The 16391-nt window shown below is 38.6% G+C and overlaps 1 protein-coding gene across 1 annotated transcript in view; it reads right to left on the bottom strand.

Annotated features, from left to right (window-relative positions):
* The window catches only part of MCM6 (minichromosome maintenance complex component 6), a 45328-nt gene that overhangs the window by 14185 nt on the left and 14752 nt on the right, over positions 1-16391 (bottom strand). The window contains exons 6-13 of the mRNA XM_081241588.1: positions 16029-16174; positions 14300-14450; positions 10576-10717; positions 7843-7984; positions 7021-7128; positions 5998-6153; positions 3112-3240; positions 1208-1369 (exon numbers count right to left, since the gene is read on the bottom strand). Coding sequence (XP_081097714.1) covers positions 1208-1369; positions 3112-3240; positions 5998-6153; positions 7021-7128; positions 7843-7984; positions 10576-10717; positions 14300-14450; positions 16029-16174 — 1136 coding nt within the window. The remainder of the gene's footprint in view (positions 1-1207; positions 1370-3111; positions 3241-5997; positions 6154-7020; positions 7129-7842; positions 7985-10575; positions 10718-14299; positions 14451-16028; positions 16175-16391) is intronic.

Here is a 16391-nt window from a genome sequence, read left to right as displayed (position 1 = left end):
CTCTACAGATTCCACTATATTCCTCCCAATACCCTTCACTCTAAACTTTCCACCTTCACTCTAAAAATGCCTACCAAAATTCTATATACCCTTCAGTGATCCAGTTTAAATGTTGGCATCTCCCCAAACCCTCCACCTTTGTTATGAAAGAATTCATTGATCTCTGTACTCTTTGCTGATGACACTCTATCATAATATCCTCTCTCATATTTCACATGTTTAATTAAACATATGTCTTGCTCCCACCAAACTATCGGCAATGGAAGACAGGGGCTCTTTTATTCATCTCCTAACTTACAAAGATGTCCATTAAATGTCAGGAGAATCAAAGAATAACAAGTAAGACAGTGTGAAAGTATTTTTTAAACAGTAAAGCACCATATCAGAGAATTTGAAAAATTAGACAAAAGGAAAAAAGCCAAAAAATGAAATCTATGGGATAGAAATGGTGAACGAAGTAAGAACAGTGGTTACTTCTGGGGAAGGAAGGGTGCAAGGGAACTTTTTAGGATGATGTAAACCTTCTATGTTATGAGCTGAGTGGCCACAAGGGTGTATGTAAAAGTCAAAGCTGTACATTTTCCTCTATGTGAATTATACCTCCATCATACTATTAAGAAAAATAGCTGAACTCCTTACTCAAACAAAATCTTACACTGTCTAAAATATAAAGCTAGATAAAAGCAGGGCTTGTTTGCTTGAAGCAGAGATGAGGGCGTCCTTCCACTCTGCCCATTTACTCCCTAAATACCCACTGACATGTACCTGTAGAACCCAGGGCTCAAAGAACAATTTAATATCCACATGTTATTCAAAGGAGGAGAATTCCCTTCTTAGGAGACTGGAGGCTACTTTATCATATCCGTATCCCCTGCCCACAGGCCTAGCACATTGTAGGGTTTAAACAAATTTTTCTTGAATGAATGGCATTAATCTTGAACTCACCTCTATATGTATGTACTCTATAATCTATGTCATGATTATCTCATTATCATTAATCTAACTACTACATTCAATAAATGGTTGACAGCAACATTCTTCAAGGGAAAAACCCCAGGGTCAGGGGTCATGTATCCTATGAGCACTCAACAGTTATATAAAAATAAATCTGCAGCTAATGCTAGTATGTCCTATACCAAACATAAAAACAGCTTGTAAGGTAACAAATCAATTTCTCTTTCCCATTATGTTAGAGTGACTTTGATACCTCATCACAGCAGTGCATCCGAGCCATTGCTTCAGAGAGACGGATCATGCTCTCAAGCTGTCGCACTGTAATCCTCCATGAAGACTTGGTTACTCCAGAACCATCCCTCTGGCGGAGGCGTTTATACTGTTCCACAATGAAGTCCTCTGACTCTTTAGAAATCTGTTTCAGAATATCAGTGAAGTCAGAGCATTTCTACTTAATGGGAGCAGCTTTAAACATTAAGTTTAAGAGCCTCCCAGGTGAAGATACTCTGGTGGAACTGAGAAGGTCAAAACTTTGAAACCAATGACAAGAAATTAATACTGAAATGCCTTCAAAAGAAACTAACACAAAGGAGGACTATGAATTCCATGTACTAATTTTATGAATAGGAAGACAGTAGAGTTAGTATTTAAGCAAATGACCATTTCTAAACAATGTATACTTTTATACCCAACATGCCAAAGCTCATTAAACAAATTACTACTCAGGCTATTCTTGAGGCTCAGTTAGTTAACTTATGCAGTCTTTGGGAAAAAGAAAAGTCAATATATATAATACTGCCCCCATCAGTGGCTTCACGTTCTGTGGTTTCAGTTACCTGTGGTCACCTGAAGTCTGAAAATATTAAATAGAAAATCACAGAGATAAACAATTCATAAGTTTTAAATTGTGCACCATTCTGAGAAGTGTGATGAAATTTTACGCTGTCCAATGTCCCACCTGGGACGAGAATTATCCCTTTATCCAGCATATCCACACTGTATATGTTACCTGCTTATCAGTTACTTAGTAGCCATTTTGGTTATCAGATCAACTGTTAGGGTAACATAGTGCTTGTGTTCAAGTAACCCTTATTTTACTTAATAATGGCTTCAAAGTGCAAGAGAAGTAATGCTGGCAATTCAGATATTCTCTTATTGTGCCTAACTTATAAACTGAACTTTATCACAGGTGTGTACGTATAGGAAAAAACATCGTACATACAGGGCTTGGTACTATCTGTGGTTTCTGGCATCCACTGGGGGTCTTGGAACATATCCCCTACTGTATATATACCTTATTATTAGTTAAATAATAACAACCTTATTATTAGTTAAATAATAACAACAAAATGAGGCATACTAAAGAATACTGTTTTTCAGAGCAAGGAAATAAGCATATTAAGGAAGCATACCAAGGTCAAGAGGGACCAGCGTAGTCATGGAGAACAAATGCCTCTGCAAACAAAAGTGCTTTGCCTTTCCCTTGGGACAGTGAGAGTCAACCCCAATATTATGGATAATCAAGTGAAGGTGATAGATAATTAAAATCTAAGCATAACTCCCAAAAGTCAAGCCAGAAAGAGTGTAAAAACCTCAACCAGAATCAAACAATTTTTTTTGTACTCTACTTTAGGAAAATGTCAGAAAAAATGCATTATGGAAGTTTATCTTAAAAATAAATGTCCAAGTGAGCACCTTGGATCCTGTATTGTAAAACAGTTACTCATGTTCATTACAATAACCTAGCGGAATACAAGCTTTCCTCTGAGACAGATTCGAGAGCATTCAGTAGACTACTGATTTAAGCACATGCAGTTTTAAGATTCTTAGGAATAATGGTTGAAATAAAAGGATATCCTACTTTATTTGGTTATTCAAAACTGTTCACCCATAAAAGTCTTTTTATTAGTACCTAAAAAGTTAAAGAAATGGAATTTTTCAGACTTTAAAAAAATTCCCTTTCTCAAGTCTCTCTGAGGAAACAAACTGTTCTCAAAAAAACCCAAACCGAAATCAAACCAACCAACTAACCAACCAAACGACCTTAAAAAAACACCCAAACAAGTCAGGTTCAGTTAATTTCCATACAACGCTTTTGTTTAAACGTCACTTTCATATACTCATTATGCCCAATTACAGGACAAAAGGGTAGGTTACCTTGGGTTTAAACTGTCTTGCAAAAAGAAGATACCTCCTGATATCATCAAGGGAATACACACGATCAATTGAATCTTCAATTCTTGAATGCAAGTCTACTATTCGCCTGGCGATAGCATAATCTGTAACCTAATTCAAAATAAGAAAATCACTTTAATCAGTTATAGTAATATCCACTCCAGACTATTCCAGGCATTAAGAAATTTTTTTATAGCTAACAACAAGCTCTAATATGCCACCATAAGATGTATTAATGGGTTCAAGTTTCTGACGAAAATTTAGTACCACATCCAAAATCAAAAGTTTAAATGTATACCTTTGCCCTACTCTAAGACTATTCCTGAAGGAATTTACTGACTTTAATATGGCAGAAATAAGACTTCTAGGACCCTAAGTGTGTCTAGAAGCATTAATTCATGCAACCCTCACAAAAAATTTATTAGGTAGATAATATTACCCCCATTTTACAGATGAATAAATTGAGGCCCGGAAAGATTAAGTAACTTATCCACACAGTAACAGAGCGAGGATTTGAAGAGTCTAGTTTCATAGTCCATCCTCCTACCCACTACATTTCGTTGCCACTTATGAACATACGAATGATGATCATCATAGAACTGTTATTAACATTGAAAAAGATAAAATCACACTAAAAATATGCAATTTACTCTCAGATAGTACAGAAAAAAAAAAGTAGAGATACAGAGCAAATGGTGAAGCAAACGGGGCAAAAAGTTAATGTGAACTGAATAAAGGGTATATGAGTATTATATGCACTATTGTATTTCCTGCAACTTTTCTGTAAGTTTGAAATTATTTCTAATTAAACACCTAAAAAACTAATTTAGTAAATTATGTATAGACAGAAATATATGAAAATCAGACAATGCCCAACAATGGGGGGAGGGGACTGGGTTAAACATTTATATAGATTTGTGAAGGGAAAGAACAAAACCCAAACATAAAAAACGAAAACCCTCTAAACATTCACATTAATGGGAGGCAAATTTTATCTAGATAAATTTAAAATTTTGCTGTAAGCAAGAGGTATGCATTTACCTAATGTAATGTAGGACCTCCATGCTCAGCAATTAAAAGTACAGTACAACATGACCTTCTACAGAAGGTCATTTTGTACTTCTGTGCACATCTGAGATGTGCAATGTTGTTAAATATTTAAGTCTAAGTATAAATAACTCTTAATACTAACATGTTAGAATGTAAGTAAATCTGCAGTTTAAAAAATTTATTTATTTATTTATTTATGACTGCATTGGGTCTTTTTGGCTGCATGCGGGCTTTCTCTAGTTGCAGCGAGAGGGGGCTACTCGTCATTGCGCTGGCTTCTCTTGCTGTGGACCATGGGATCTAGGTGCGTGGGCCTCAGTAGTTGTGGCACATGGGCTAACTAGTTGTTGCTTGTGGGCTCTAGAGCACAGGCTCAGTAGTTATGGCACACGGGCTTAGTTGCTCCGCAGCATGCGGGATCTTCCCGGACCAGGGCTCAAACCCGTGTCCCTTGCATTGGCAGGCAGATTCTTAACAACTGCGCCACCACGGAAGTCCCTAAATCTGCAATTTTATATTCAATCTTAACACTCTTACATAATTAGGATAAAAAATGTGACACATGCAATAATTTTTTTTTTTTTTTGCGGCATGTGGGCCTCTCACTGTTGTGGCCTCTCCCGTTGCGGAGCACAGGCTCCGGACGCACAGGCCCAGCCGCTCCGCGGCACGTGGGATCTTCCCAGACCGGGGCACGAACCTGTTTCCCCTGAATCGGCAGGTGGACTCTCAACCCCTGCGCCTCCAGGGAAGCCCCACACGCAATAATTTGATAGGAAGACAGAGGAAGACAAATGAGTCAATTTGAAAAAAAAAAAAAGAAAAAAAAAAGAAATTTGTGTGGTACCCCAATTCTTTTCAACCTTAATGAAAGAACAAAAACAAAAATCTAATAAATATCATGGGCTTCCCTGGTGGCGCAGTGGTTGAGAGTCCTCCTGCTGATGCAGGGGACATGGGTTTGTGCCCCGGTCCGGGAGGATCCCACATGCCACGGAGCAGCTGGGCCCATGAGCCATGGCCGCCGAGCCTGCACGTCCAGAGCCTGTGCTCTGCAACGGGAGAGGCCACAACAGCGAGAGGCCCACGTACTGCAAAAAAAAAAAAAAAAAAAAAAATCTAATAAAAATCTTAAAGAGAGTATGGTTGGGAATTAACTGAAATACTTTTTTTTGGGGAATTAAAAAACAGTAACAAGGGGGACTTCCCCGGTGGTCCAGTGTTTAAGAATCTGCCTTCTAATGCAGGGGGATGCGGGTTTGATCCCTGGTCAGGAAACTAAGATCCCACATGCCGTGGAGCAACTCAGCCCGCGCGCCACAACTACTGAGCTCGCACGCCACCACTACTGAGCTTGTGCGCCTCAATTAGAGATCCTGAGTGCCACAAACTACAGAGCCCACGTGCCCTGGAGCCTGTGCACCAAAACTAGAGAAGAGAAAACCTGCATGCCACACTAGAGAGAAGCCTGCACAACTCAACAAAAGATCCCGCATGCTGCAACTAAGACCCAGTGCAGCCATAAATAAGTAAATAAGTAATAAATCTTTAAAAGAAACACACAAGAAAAACAAAAACAAAACAGCAACAAAACCAAAAAACTTGGTATTTCTCAACACAATTAAGCAGAACCAGCAATTCAAGTGATTTTCAGTCACTTAATAAACCTCTGTCCAATCCTGTGCCACTCTGAGATAAATGAAAGGTCAGTGGCAACACATGCACCAGTTCTTCAGGAGTACATCCTCCCAGCTTGTCTCACTCAATTACTCAAACTGGAAATAATAAAGGAAGCTCAGAGTGATAGCTCATAGTTACCTCATTACATTCATCCACAAGTATAAAGAAGAGATCAAATCGGGACATGATAGGAGCTGACAAGTTTATATTCTGTTTCAATGATTTTGATCTGTCATAGTGTCCACTGATTGGGTTTGCTGCTGCCAAAATGGATGTCCTGGCATTTAGAGTAGCCTGACCACAAAAGGAAAAATCGTGACAGGTTTAAAAAGACAACTGTAATGGCATATGACAAAATGTTCAACCTCATCCATAATTAACTAAATGCAAACCAGAAGAATAAGATATCACCTTTCACCCAGTGAATCATCAAAATTAAAGTCTGATAATATATAGCAACAGGTACTCCCATATGATGTTGATGGTATGATGTGCACACCCTTTAAGCCAGCAATTTCTTACTAAGAATTTATCTTGCAGCTAGGTACAGGAAGATGTGTACAAGGATGTTTACAATATTGTTTGTAATACTAAAGGCTGGAAATGACCTGAATGTCACTCTTCTTTATAAGAGTCTAATGAGCCAAACTGGGGTATGTACAATTGCAAATCATGGAGTAATAAAAAGACAAGTGGATCTAATATATACTGGTACAGAAAGATTACCAAAATAAAATTATGAAGTTAAATGAACAAGGAACAAAACTGTATGTGTATTATGCTTATTTATGATAAAATATTCCTAAGAGGGACATAAACTCAGCAGATACTTCTGAGTATCTATTGGTGCTAGGAGTTGGAGGGGAAGATTTCTCTTTTTAACTTATGGTTTAATGTATTGCTTACATTTTTCTTAACTATTTGAATGTATTTTATTTTTAAAGTTTGATTTCTCTCTAATGCTAGTTACAATATTGTACTTATTATTTTCATTTAAATAATCTGTCGACTTGATTAATATCCTCAAGGATGTTTTCCGTTTCAGTAAACTGCATTTCATGTTGAAGTAATGCATTTTATCCAAGTGATTGTCTAGAGCTACATTAATCTACAAGGCTAAGGCATGATGCAATGGAACAGAAGTGGACACACATACTATACCTTCACTCCTGCTTTAGTGATGGAGATGGTCTGCTGTTCCATAGCTTCGTGAATAGCAACTTGATCCCGCACCTCCATCTTATCAAATTCATCAATACAACATACACCCTGTAACCAAACAAACCTAGCATAAGAAACTGCCTTTCAGATGTCAAACGGCAAGGAAACTCAAAGTTTGCTACCAGAGACCTTTCAGTTCTTTTAAGCAACTAAGATAGGTAAGTAAGCAATCCTAACTCCCTCTACTAGAGTAAGATAGTACAATAGTTCCCAGAGCTCGAGGGAACCATACTCTTTTGACTCATTTTAAACCAAAAGTGAAACTAAAAACATGCAGTTACTTACTGCACTTTTATTCAACATCAAAACCTTGTGTAAATCTCAGGGTCAAACAAAATATTCTGGGTTACCTCAGTGTTGACTTTAGGCTGGGAAAGTGAAGGATGGAGTTGGAACATAATATTTATAAGTATATATAGCTACAATTTACATGCATTCACAGAGCTAACTGATCTATGATAAATACATGCAAAATGCAACAGATATACTCATAGATGTGCCACAGTCTAGAAAGGAAAACTGCTGAGAAGTACTAGTCACAGCAAACACACAAGCTCAGGGCACGTAATACGTTCTAGAGAAGTTCAGAAAGTGCTGATTAATGATGACAATCGCAATTTCTAGATTAATAAAACCATGAATTATTTACTAAAAGTACTTATTAAAAAGAGGACATCTCCTTAATAGGAACTTATAGGCCTTTATTGATAGGGATGGGGATATTCTGATTTCTTTATATCCAAGAGGGTAAAATGTTCTTACATTATCAGCCAGCATCAAAGCTCCAGCCTCAATGACAAACTCATGAGATTCTTCATCTCTCACAACAGCTGCTGTTAAGCCAGCAGCACTGGATGCTTTGCCACTGGTATAGACAGCTCTGGGACTGAATTCCTCCACGTGCCTGTTCAAGGTTATCATATTCATTAATATATGACTACAAAGCATCCTTTTCAGGATTATCAGCTGGTTATGGCTTATGTCAAGTAAGAATTTAAATTTCTAAAAGAACATTTGAAAGAGGCATTAAGAAAAAAAGCATTTCATAAAGACACATGCCATAGACCAAATAGAAAGCCTTTTCTCCTTTGGTCTTTTAAATAGGTCAAATCCATTCCTGTTAAAGGAAGATGAAGTTCATACAGGGCAAAAACAATAATAAACAGTTCAGCAAAAATGATCTATTAGACGGCCTTGCACTTAAAACGAAAACAAACAAAAAACAAAACAAAACAAACAAACAACAACTACAACAAAAAAATGAAAACAAAACAAGATGGGATATTTATTCCAAAAAGGCAAGGCTGGTTTAACATCTAAGAATCAATAACATGCCATATTAAAAAATGATAAGAACCACCTTAACAGATGCAGAAAAAGCATGTCAAAAAATCTAACACCCATCATGATAAAAACTCGACTAACTAGTAGAGACTTTCCCTCAATCTGGTAAAGGGCATCTATGAAAACCCACAGCTAACATCATACTTAATGGTAAAAGGCTGAACGCTTTCCCCCTAAGAGCAGGAACAAGACTTAGGGGTCTGCTCTTGCCACTTCTATTCAACATTTTACTGAAAGGTTCAGCCAGGGCAACTAGGCAAGAAAAAGTCACCCAGATTTGAAAGAAACAACAACTATCACCATTTGCAGTTAACATGATCTTGTCGACAGAAAATCCTATGAAATCCACTAAAACAGTTAGAGATAATAAGTCAGTTCTTGCGATGCTGCAAGATAAAAGATCAATAATTGTATTTCTACACACTTGCAATAAACAACCCAAAAATTTAACTAAGAAAACAGTTCCATTTACAATAGTATCAAAAAGAATAAAATACTTAGAAATAAATTTAATAAAAGAAGAGCAAGCTTATACCCTGAAAACTACAAAACATTATTGAGAGAAGTTAAAGAAGTCCTAAATAAATGGAAAGATATCCCACGTTCATGGATCAAAAGACTTAATATTGTTAAAAAGCAAACATAGGGCTTCCCTGGTGGCGCAGTGGTTGAGAGTCCGCCTGCCGATGCAGGGGACACGGGTTCGTGTCCCGGCCTGGGAAGATCCCACATGCCGCGGAGTGGCTGGGTCCGTGAGCCATGGCCACTGAGCCTTGCGCGTCCGGAGCCTGTGCTCCGCAACGGGAGAGCCCACAACAGTGAGAGGCCCGCGTACCACAAAAAAAAAAAAAAAAAAAAAGCAAACATAATCGTGTACAATACTGTTCAGAGGCAACACTGCAGTACATCTTTCTGTGGTGGTGGTGGGAGAGGTGGGAGGCAGGGGCAGAGGAAATGAGAAGAAAAGAGAATTCTCTTAACACAGGACTATTACCTTCAAATCTAGAACTCAGTCCCTGATATACTTGAAGGAAATAGTATTTAATTATAAAACTTCAACTAAAAATGTTTCAGCTTCTACAATACTGCCATGTTAAACATTTCCCAAACAAATAAGGAAAGGCAGCTTGATATAGTATGAAGAGCACATGCTTGGCAGTCAAAATGCTGAGTTCTAATATTCATGGCTTAGAGGCACTTGTCAGCTCTATGAAGTTAGGCAAATTACTGAGGCTCAGAGAAGTTTTGATTGCCTCCCTAAAAGAAGAGAATAATATTACATGCCTGTCTGGATGCTGGTAGGATAAGACATATCTCTCTCTCTCTCTCTCTCTCTCTCTCTCTCTCTCTCTCTCTCTCTCTCTCTCTCTCTCTCTCACACACACACACACACACACACACACACACACACACTCCTCAAAAACTGGTTGCTCTTATCTTGACCTCTAAGTTTCTTAAAAGTTTGAAAGCAAGCATTTTATTATAGCTTTTAAAAATAAGCAAAAATTGCTAAAGTAGTACTCATACTGATAAGTTTAGCATAAAATGTCTCATCTTTATCACACTGTTTTTGGAAAGAGTGTCCTCTTTAAGAACTTTAAGGATGTTTGTATTCTTAATCTCAGCAATCCTATGCCTAGGAATTTACCCAAAGGAAAATAATAAAATAAAAACTTACACACATTATGATGTTCACTGTATTTGACTATTAAAATAAATTACTGTTAAACTGTCTAATATCAGGCTAGGGGAATGATTTTGCAAGTTATACCAACAAAAAACAACAATCGTGAAAATAAAGAAACATGGAAAAATATTTAGGGCAAATTAAAATTGAAAATATGCATGCTGTGACTTACAACCATGAAAATATATATTCATATATTCAAAGACTTTTACACAAAGATTAAAAGAATTCTATGTGGGATTGGAATTACAGACAATTTTTCCCTATTCCAAAAAATTGTAAAATGTTGTTACATTCTACTTAACAAATTAAGGTGTACTTAACCTAAAAGAGTTATATATTCAACAGTCATAATTTATACTCCTGCTCCGGTAAGGGCACACTGACTGCATTCTCGGTAGCACAGAAAGCCTGGAACTACGCATATTGTTTTCTCTGCTGTACTATCTCAGGCAAACACTTACTTGAGAAACTGGCTCTTAGCTGTACTTGGGTCACCAACAATGCAAACATTTATGTCCCCTCGAAGAGAGGTTCCTTCCCCTGTTGTCTTTGGAACACCACCAAAGAGCATCAGCAAGATACCCCGTTTTATTTCGTCATTGCCTGAAATGAAAACCCAAGGTATTTTTCAACATGAGGTTAAACAATTTCACAGGAAACTACAAAGGCATATTTACCAACCAAAAGAGCAGAGACCGCTGAAGCAAAGCTAAGACTAGAGTAAAAATATCTGGTTCTTGTCCTGTGAATGTAAAGTCACCCAGTCACCGTCCTAATGTCTTCACCTAATCATAGATGGCAATGCTCACCATTCTAAGAGCCTCTCCTGGTCCGTAAGTCCTACTTCCTAAACAAAGCCCTTCCCTATGTCACAGTTCTCAAATATCTCTCCCCATAAATAAACTATGTCCACTACAGCCTACCACATTTGCTAGTTCTTTCTAAAGGCAAGTCTTACAGCTCTACCAAGAGTTTGAGGAAGTGGTCCATGACTTACTTCTTTTGTATCAGGTACAGTGACCCGTGCTGAATATAAATACAAGCTAATTGAACTGATATGGATTAGATAAGATGCTGAGTGTGTCTTACAGCTGCTTCTGAGAACTGTTTATAAATGCAATATAAGAAGGAAATGCACAATTAAAAAAAAAGACAACACCAGATTTTTAGAAATGTGATACCAGAAGAAACATTTTTCCGTTTTAATTATTATGACTTTCTGTGAATTCCATCAACAAAGTGCTAGGTACATTTATACAAAACACTCCTTAAAAGCAAAAAATTAAAAATCTATTCCAAAAACAAAATTTCTGACTCATAACCTATATGAAACAAATGTGTTGGAGGTGTGGTAGTTTTAAAATGGTCCACAAATTATTTGATAATCCTCTTTTCTAGATGGAGCTTAATTCTCCTCTCCTTAAGTGTGGCTGGGCTTAGCAACTTGCTTCCCACAAATAGCCTATGGTAGAAGTGAAGGTGTGTTAACTTCTGACACTAGGTCCTGAGAAGCACTTTGCTTCCTCCTTGCTCTGCTCTCTTGGATTGCAGGCTCTGGGGGGAGCCAGCTGCTATGTTGTGAGGACACTGAACCAGCTCAATGGAAGAGACTCATGTGGCAAGGAACTGAGGCTTCCAGCTGACAACTAACACTAACATAAGCAGTGAGTGGGCTCCCTTGTCAGTGGATTCTCCAGCCCAAGTCAAGCCTTCAGATGACTGCAGCCCCAGATGACGTCTTGGTTACAAACTCATCAAAGACTGATCCGGAACCACCTAGCTAAGTCTCTCTCAAATTTCTGACCTATAGACTGTATGAGATAATGTTTGTTGTTTCAAGCCATGAAGTTTTGGGATAATTTGTTATATAGCAACAGATTAATTTACGGGGGAACATAAAATTTGACACCTACTCATTATAAAAGAGGACACTCTAAAATCCACAAAGGATTATTAACATAAAGAATTTCAGTTCAATTTCATTGACCAAATATTTAAGTAGAAAAAAAGGTTAATTTTCAATGATTAAAAATATATACCTAGGGACTTCCCTGGTGGTCCAGTGCTTAAGAATCTGCCATCCAATGCAGGGGACGCGGGTTCAATCCCTGGTCAGGGAACTAAGATCCCACGTGCCGCGGTGCAACTAAGCCCGTGCACCACAACTAGAGAGCCTGCATACCACAACTACTGAGCCTGCATGCTCTAGAGCCCGTGTGCCACAACTAGAGAACCCACACACGCCACAACTAGAGAGAAGCCCGTGCACCGCAATGAAGAGCCCGCACACAATGAAAGATCCCGCGTGCCGCAACTAAGACCCGATACAGGCACATAAATAAACAAATAAATATCTGTAAAAATCCCAATAGCTTAAAAATATATGTATATACCTAAGAGAAATACCCATAATCTTATGAATTCTTGCCATAACTCCAACTGAATACGGAAGATAAGGATGGAAAAAACAAGGGTAAAGCATGAGGCCTGAAAATTTAATCAAATCCTCAACACACAAGGGGATTTAATGAAGTGAGCAGCTAGTAACCAAGAGCCAAGAAAATATGAAAGAAGAAACCACAAGGTATAGGCATAGTACATATAACCAAAAAACATCAAGAAATCTCTCTCCACCATGAAAACTAAAAAGAAAAACAAGATCAGGATATTAATCTGGCATATTAGAATATACTTAAGTGCAGTTCTATCCTAAAGCCAGAAAAAAAGAAGACTAAATGACCCTTTTTTTTCTTTTTAAAAAAAAACTGTGGTAGAGTGACAGGGGCTCGGCAATGGCCGCCCTGCAGGCGCACAAACCGCTGTTGGGAGGCTGCTGTGTGGCGGCCGCCGAGACCTTCTCCGTCTGAGCCGCGGTTCCTGAGTCCGGGGTCCTGTTTCCCGGAACCTTCATATTTAAAGTACTACATGAAAATGAAAAGAAAGGTGGTGGATGCTGCCGGCAAGCTGAGATTGAGTCCTAATGAGGAAGCCTTCGTTTTAAAGGAAGATTATGAAAGAAGACGAAAACTAAGATTGCTACAGGTTCGAGAAAAAGAGATATTGCTTTACAAATAAGAGAAGATATAAAACAGAGGAGAAATCAGCAACTCACTCGCTTGGCAGAAGAACTAAGGACAGAATGGGAGGAATCACAAACTCAGAAAATAAAGAACTTGGAAAAACTGTATTTAGCAAGTTTAAGAAATATGGGAGAGGGGCATCAACAAGCCAAAGAAAATGTAAGTGAGCACTTATTTGACTACCTGCCTGTGGTAGTGATACCTGTTAAAAGTAGATTACAGTTGTTAAGACACTTATAAAAATGTTTTCATGTATAGAATTTGCTGTGGGCAGTCTGAACTTTTTTGTAAATTTAATATAATTTAAGAATTCTGCTAGGTTCATTTCCTAGTAAGAGTCATGTCAAGAATAATCTATTTCCAATGATGTTTAAGTTAACATTATTCTCTAACAAATTTATGGTTACCAAAGGGGGAAGGTGGGGGGGGATAAATTAGGAAGTTGGGATTAATACATACACAGTACTATATATAAAATAGATAACCAACAATGACCTAGTGGATGGCACAGGGAACTATACTCAATATTTTGCAATAACCTATAAAGGAAAAGAATCTGAACAAGAATATATATATGTATATAACTGAATCACTGTGCTGTATACCTGAAACTAACACAACATTGTAAATCAACTATATTTCAATTAAAAAAAACAAACATTATACTCTTCCAGTCCTTAACTATCTGTGTAAATAAAATAGTAACCTTCAGAAAAAAAAAATTGTGGTAAAATATACACAACTTTTAAGTGGTCCAGTGGAATTAAGTACATTCACTATCTTTTATAACCATCACCCCTATCCATTTCTAGAACTTTTCATCATCCCAAACAGAAACTCTATCCATTAAACAACAATTCCCTATTTCCCTCCCCACCAGGTAACCTCTTTCTACTTTCTGTCTCTGTGAATTTACCTGTTCTAAGTACCTCATTTTAAGTGGAATTGTATATCTGTCCTTTTATAAATGACTTTTTAAAACCCCTTCTAAACCCACTAAAAAACTTTCATAATCTGATTTTTGTGTTTTAAGAAGTCACATGTTGCTGTTTTATAATCACTATTTTGATTTCAAGTTTATGCCACAAATGGATAGAACTCTTACCATGTATAGTAGGGAATAGGCTTGTACAAAGATTGTGGTATAGATTTTTATCTTGACTCATTTCAAACACTTTCTCCCACTCCTTCACAGTCATTTGGTTCTTAATGCTCTCAGCTGTCTGTTCCTCATCTCGGAGCTCTTTTCCTCCGAACTGAGGAGTGGAGAAGAAAAAAAATAGTAGTATAGAAACAGTCAAAATAATGTGAAAGAGAAGAAACATCACCACAAACGAAATATAGCCTGGGAGGTCAACTTCAGAATCTGCTGACTGTAAATGTTTTTTAAAAAAATCTCCTACCGGGCTTCCCTGGTGGCGCAGTGGTTAAGAATCCACCTGCCAATACAGGGGACAGGGGTTCGAGCCCTGGTCTGGGAAGATCCCACGTGCCGCAGAGCAACCCAGCCTGTGTGCCACAACTACTGAGCCTGCACTCTAGAGCCCGCAAGCCACAACTACTGAGCCCACATGCCATGACTACTGAAGCCTGCGTGCCTAGAGCCCGTGCTCCACAGCAAGAGAAGCCACTGCATTGAGAAGGCTGCATACTGCAGCGAAGAGTGGCCTCTGCTTGCTGCAGCTGGAGAGAGTCTGCGCGCCGCAGCAAAGACCCAATGCAGCCAAAAATAAATAAATAAATTAAAAAAAAAAAAAAAAAAAAAAAAAAATCTCCTACCAGTATGGCCTAAGATACTGAAGAGCTTGTCATTTGTCCAGTGATTTAAAAAAAAACAAAAAAAGCTACCACCATTGTTTTGTATTGCTATCTAAATGAATCTAGATGCTCATGAGATGAGCCATAATAAAATGTTAATCACTGATATGAAGATGAAAATGAAGAAACAGAATATTATGTTCACCACTCATTTTCCAAACTTTTCCTCACTGCTTTCCCCTCCTGGAATAAAATCAAGCTCTGAACAACTACAATACCAGGGGTCGATCACTCTCAGAAAGAGCAGTATACTGTACTTCCCAGATTACTAAATTTTTCTACTTGTACTTTCTCAAGGAGCATGACAGAGGAACTTTAACAATTAAAAACAGAAAAACCAAAACAGAAAAATCACTGTGAATAATAATAGTACCAATGCTCTTAAAGCATTGGGCTCTTATGTACAAAAATAAATAAGACTTTTCCTTAAGATTGGGAAGACAGGGCTTCCCTGGTGGCGCAGTGGTTGAGAGTCCGCCTGCCGATGCAGGGGACACGGGCTCGTGCCCCGATCCGGGAAGATCCCACATGCCGCGGAGCGGCTAGGCCCGTGAGCCATGGCCGCTGAGCCTGCGCGTCGGAGCCTGTGCTCCGCAACGGGAGAGGCCACAACAGTGAGAGGCCCGCGTACCGTAAAAAAAAAAAAAAAAAAGATTGGGAAGACAGACATGAAAAAATCTGGTTTTAAAACTAAAGAACAGGGCTTCCCTGGTGGCGCAGTGGTTGGGGGTCCGCCTGCCGATGCAGGGGACACGGGTTCGTGCCCCGGTCCGGGAAGATCCCACATGCCGCGGAGCAGCTGGGCCCGTGAGCCATGGCCGCTGAGCCTGCGCGTCCAGAGCCTGTGCTCTGCAACGGGAGAGGCCACAACAGTGAGAGGCCCGCGTACCACAAAAACAAAAAAAACAAAAAAAAAACTAAAGAACAAATCTCAACCCAACCCCATCTTTAAAACTGAGTTTGCGGCAGCCTCAGGGGATGCCTTTCTTAAGCTTTGCCATTCTACTAAGACTCACCCTCGGGTTGGTTGGTGCAACACAGCAGGCAAGAAAGACCAGCCTGTATGAAAGATCCCTAACACCAAGTGCCCGGAGCCCTCGAATGCCTTCTGTCTCATATCCATCGACACCACTGACACGGTAATTAGTTTCTGCACGTGCTCCTGAAACATTGAATGATAGATTGTTTCACAGCTCAAATACTGAAGGTGCTGAGAATCAAAACTGCTCAGATAAATGAAACCTATAAATGCAAAAATTTCATTTAGGCTTTGAAATTTTTCAGAACAGTAGCTTTTATAGCAAACCAATTTGTTTTTACTCTCATTATAGTTCCTTGCTCACCCTCTGATTAGTAGCCAAAAATAAGACAAGGAAGAT

Source organism: Mesoplodon bidens, assembly GCF_964165515.1.
Source record: "Mesoplodon bidens genome assembly, chromosome: 8".
Lineage (NCBI taxonomy): Eukaryota > Metazoa > Chordata > Mammalia > Artiodactyla > Ziphiidae > Mesoplodon > Mesoplodon bidens.
Note: the sequence above shows the minus strand (reverse complement) of the source record. Positions and strands in the feature narration are given on the sequence as shown.